At 40.4% G+C, this 4,694-nt stretch overlaps 1 protein-coding gene across 1 annotated transcript; it reads left to right on the top strand.

The window, feature by feature from the left end:
• Positions 1-97: 97 nt before the first annotated feature.
• LOC104268673 (bone morphogenetic protein 7-like) lies at positions 98-4,470 on the top strand (the record flags this gene model as incomplete). Its single annotated transcript, XM_009878580.1, has 4 exons — positions 98-237; positions 893-1,009; positions 2,201-2,402; positions 4,022-4,470. Coding segments are annotated over 4 exons (908 nt in total), but the record flags the coding sequence as incomplete, so codon positions are not given.
• Between the last annotated feature and the right edge of the window lie 224 nt (positions 4,471-4,694).

Genomic DNA, 4,694 nt, shown 5'->3' with positions numbered 1-4,694 from the left:
GCGGAGCCTGCCCGCCGGCGGGTCCGAGCGGACCGCGGCGCGGGTAGAGCTTGCCTTGCGGGGTTTGCCGTGTTGCTAAAGAAGGCTCTTTCCCCAGTTCACGCGGACCAGCACCACTTCTACTTCGACATCAGCGCGATGGAGAAGGGCGAGCAGATGCTGAAAGCCGAGTTCAGGGTCTTCAAGCTGAAGAGGACGCACACATCGAAAAGGTCTGACGTGAAACACTTTTGCAAAGTAAGTGGGGAAATAACCCATCAGTTAAACGCTTACTTGTGCTGTCGTTGTTTATAATGCTGGAAACACACTGCCTCTTGCCGTATCAACCTGCTTTATTTTTACTTTTGTCTTGGCTTTGGCTGTACGCTGCCCTTTGCCCACTGTGGCAGTGAGCTCTCCCTAAAGATACCCACATCAGACCTGTCTCAAACCATGCTGTACTTTTCTGGGGTTTGAGATGTTTTGAAATTCAAATCGAAATTAATCTGCATGAGCTGGTCTGAAAAAAAAATACTAATAGCAATCAAGGATTCATAGGAAAGTAAGGCAGGTGAGGACTCGGCAGGGTTGAACTTTGTGCAAACCTGAAGACAAAGATGTGGAGGAACAGAAGACTTTGACAGTATTGAATTTTTAAAACAAAGAAAAGGGATAGTCAGCATGTTTTTCTGTTGTAACAAATAGTTCATTATTTCACCTCTGAGATAGATGTATGTAGCGATACTTGTTTTTCTGTTAAACTTTGTAAAAAAATAACTTTTTGCCTGGTTTAAAATGATTCTACAATTTTACAGCCACGGCATGGCAGAAATGTGCATAGTCTTCCTCCTCGTTTTTCTGGAAAGGCAATTGGTTTCATTTCTTATTGTTTTGTTGTATTACTCTCATCAAGGTGGAAGTGTATGAGCTATTGGAGAGTGGACGTAAGCCACAAAAAAAACATCTCATTGCATCAAGATTATTGTCTCTGTACACAGAAGGTTGGGAAGTATTCAATGTCACACAGACAGTAAGTAGAGAATTCTGACTTCATCATAGTTCTAGATCTCTTAAGACAACAATTGGCTTATAACTCCAGCATTACCCTTAGACTGAGTTTTGTGGTCAGCTCAAACTGAAGGAGAGCAGCGGAAGGAGAAGCTTTCTCTCTACACTTAAAGGTACACCTGATGCTGCCTCAATTAAAGGAGTGTTCATGAGCTGCTAGCGGCACAGGCATGGTGAGAAGTGAGAACCCAGACTTAGTCGGTAGGTGCGTCAGGCCAAGTGTGTCATTGTGACTAGAACATGTTAGACCTTAAGCTGACAAAGGAGATGGCACTGAATGTGTGCTAAAATGAGGGTTTGATTCTCCTTTTTATTCTGGTGACATTACTACACAGCAGATATGCAGTGTGCACTAAGGTTGTGTTTCTGGAATCTATTATGGCTGGATTGTTTTTCATTTAACATCCTTTGTGAACTTCTTTATTTGTTAGTTGCAAGATTAGTTGTGTAGACATCCTTAAACTATAACAGCATGTGAGTGCATTTCCATAGCAAATTTTAAAAAAAACACACCACAGTTTAAAACATGTAGAGTTTCTTGGATTTCTATGGGTACTCTCACGGTATTTTTCCTTGCCAAAGCTTTATGTCAGACTGAACGGCATGTTTGGACAATTGGTTGAGTTGCCTCTTAAGTCATGATAGCCCTGCTAGAATGGCCTGGCCTTATCTGTTAGTCTGTAATTGTAACAATTAGATAAAGTGGATTTCTTTGATTGCAAGTTAATTTCTTCAAATGCCATGTTAGATTTAAATAAATTTTAATGGTATGGAAAGTCTGGAGAGTTCATATTACTCTGTTATTAAGATTGCTATGAAAAGTAAATTTCTGGCTAAAGTCGGAGAGGATTTATTTTAATGTTAACTCCTAGACTCATCTATTCGCAAGTAAATTCTCTCAACTTAATTATCTTGCTGTAATTGTAGCTTTGGGGAATGCATATGGTATTTTGTATTTTAAAATGCTGAATTACTGGTTTAAATATTAAACTCAATTGAGTCTCAGCTATACCGTTACCTCACTTCTGTCATATGTTCTTTTGCTCTCATAGCTTGTTGCCTTTTCCTTTCTCCTGATGTAAACATTGCTTAATCATAATACTACAATAAAAATATTGAAACAATATTTTTTTCATTTCCCTGTCATTACCAGGTTTCTAAGTGGGTTGGAAACAGCAGCTTCAACTATGGCTTTTTGATAACTACAACATATGTATTCAACGATAGAATTGAGCACAACGTGATTAAGTTTGCCAAGAACCAGGGTGCACTGCAGGAGAGCAGAAATGCTCTCCTTGTCCTCTTCACCAACAGTAACAAACGGAGGTCTTCCAGCTTTGTAGCCTCTTCTACAAGTAAGTTTACATGAGACCAGTAGCTCTGTTTTAGAGTGTTTATTCCCTCTTCATCTTCTGTTACCTGCTGCTGCTTCGTGTACCTGATCTCCACACAGTGTTGAACCGGTTTGAAGTTCTTGCTGATAGGGCACAGAGCATTTTAAGTTGCCACTCCCCTCAGAAAAACTCCCTTTGCAGGAAGCATTTGTGAAGCCTGGAGGGAATCTGATTTATTTTGTTTGTAAAGGGCTGGGAGGGGTATTTTTTAACATTGCTATTTGTTTTACTTTTGTGGTGGTGCAATTTGCATGTAGATTAGGCACAGACTAAAAAAAAACCTCAGTGACCCGGAAAATTTTGTGAAAATACTGGTAAAGCAACTGTAAGTAGAGTTATTAAGTGCAGTTTTCAAGAGTGGAAGAGGTTGTTAAAGAAGCAATTTAAACCTCTTTGTCCTTGGCTTTTTTTTTTTTAAGCACCTGTTTAACTTCAGTGACTAATTAGCATTGTGTCTAAAGGCTGCTTTCATCAAAGACAACGCCCTCATCCCTTAAATTACAAAACACAGCGTCTTACCTCTCCCTCTGGTCTTCTAGTGAAACCAACTAAGGCTGGATTTTTAGAGCCTGATAAATGTAAAGAGCAAAAGCTGGGAAGAGGGGCAAAAATCATTCTCTTCTGGGCTTGCAGGGTTTTCCGGTAAACGAATGAATTTTCATATCAGAAACTAGGTAGGGCTTGCCTCACTGTGAAGAAGTAAGTGGTGAAATTGATTAAAAACAAAAATAAGACTAACTTGTTTGTTTTCCAAAGACGATTTTTGTAGTGCATCCTAATTCAATGAGCGTTGAGCTCTGTGTGAGATAATGTGCCAGGATTGAGAAACTGATACTTGTTTCTCAATGAAGAAACTTCCTAGACTTGCCTGTTGTTTGTGGTCAGTGAATCTGTGCAGGTTGTTCTTCTACCAGCCTGTGTATTGGTGGCTTTCAGCCTCTGTACATGAATCTTGAGGTCTCCATGGGCATTTATGAGGCTTCTCAGAAGACACTTTAAGAAAGCAAACCTATTGTCAGTAAGCTTCATTCGTTAGCAGAGTTCCATAAACTTGGTGGTGGTTTTTTCAGATCCGAAATTTGAAAAATATTTTTTAAAATACTACTTTGCAGGAACACACTGTGGTTTGCAAAGTAGTATTAGTAGAGTTCCTGGGAGGATAATACTAGAGAGAAGGCATCTTTGATCTCCACCCTCTGTTAGCACTATTCAGGGTGATGTCTTTTAGGAGTTGCCATATAAACACAGATAATACCATTCTGACTGGATTCAGCCCTGAAAAGGGCCTGTGGAGTTCACAGAATGTGTTTAGTATATCATTGAGCTTTTCCTGTATATTTCTGCTGAGTTGGGGCCTTTCAGACTATAAAGTGAAACACAAGATTTGGCAGGTTTTTGAAATATGGCTGAGATAGCAATTGAATACACACCCTGCCTGGTTCTTTAACGGTTTAAGTGTCATTTCAAAATCTATTCTGAAGACTTCGATGTTGGGGTTTTTTTAATAGAAATTCACATAGAATGCTGTACTTAGGGAATTAATTTATTTCAAGAAAAATTAACATGCAACTTCCTTTCAGAACTGCAGATGAACACTGCCAAAAATGATGCTTCACGCGTACCTCGTGAAACTCAGATTGTTGAAAGCAGCAGTGTGAGCATGAGCAGGAGACCTCGGAGTGCTGCAATCCCTTCTGCCAAGAGCCACGTAACAGCATGTCATCGAAGGGAACTCTATGTTGACTTCCGTGCTATTGGCTGGTCAGGATGGATTATTTACCCAAGTGGATACAATGCATTTTATTGCAGAGGATCCTGTCTCTTTCCTTTGGGGGAAAGACTAAATGCAACGAACCATGCTACTGTTCAGTCCATAGTCCATACACTTAAACTGTCTCAAGATGTCAGCACACCCTGCTGTGTGCCAGATGAACTGAAGTCCCTCAATCTTCTCTACTTTGATGACAAAGAGAATGTCGTTCTTAAAAATTACAAAGACATGGTGGCAACAAGGTGTGGTTGTCACTAGCAGGACTATTTTTTGTCTACATTTGTCTCCACTTGAATTCAGTTCCTTGTTTGCCACTGAAGATAACAAGGGAGATGGTATTTCAGTTTTCAGGGCAGGAGAGACAGAAGCTGAGCTGTGCTTCAGATTGTTCTCCCCTCACCACATCTGTGTGGAAAGGTGTTTAAGGCTGGCTTTCAAAGAGCTGTGGGCTTCCCAAGGGTGTGCTGCCCTGCTCGGAGAAC

The sequence above is a fragment of the Apaloderma vittatum genome, unplaced genomic scaffold (assembly GCF_000703405.1).
Source record: "Apaloderma vittatum isolate BGI_N311 unplaced genomic scaffold, ASM70340v1 Scaffold21531, whole genome shotgun sequence".
NCBI lineage: Eukaryota > Metazoa > Chordata > Aves > Trogoniformes > Trogonidae > Apaloderma > Apaloderma vittatum.
The sequence above is the reverse complement of the archived record's forward strand: the minus strand, read 5'-3'. Positions and strand labels throughout refer to the sequence as shown.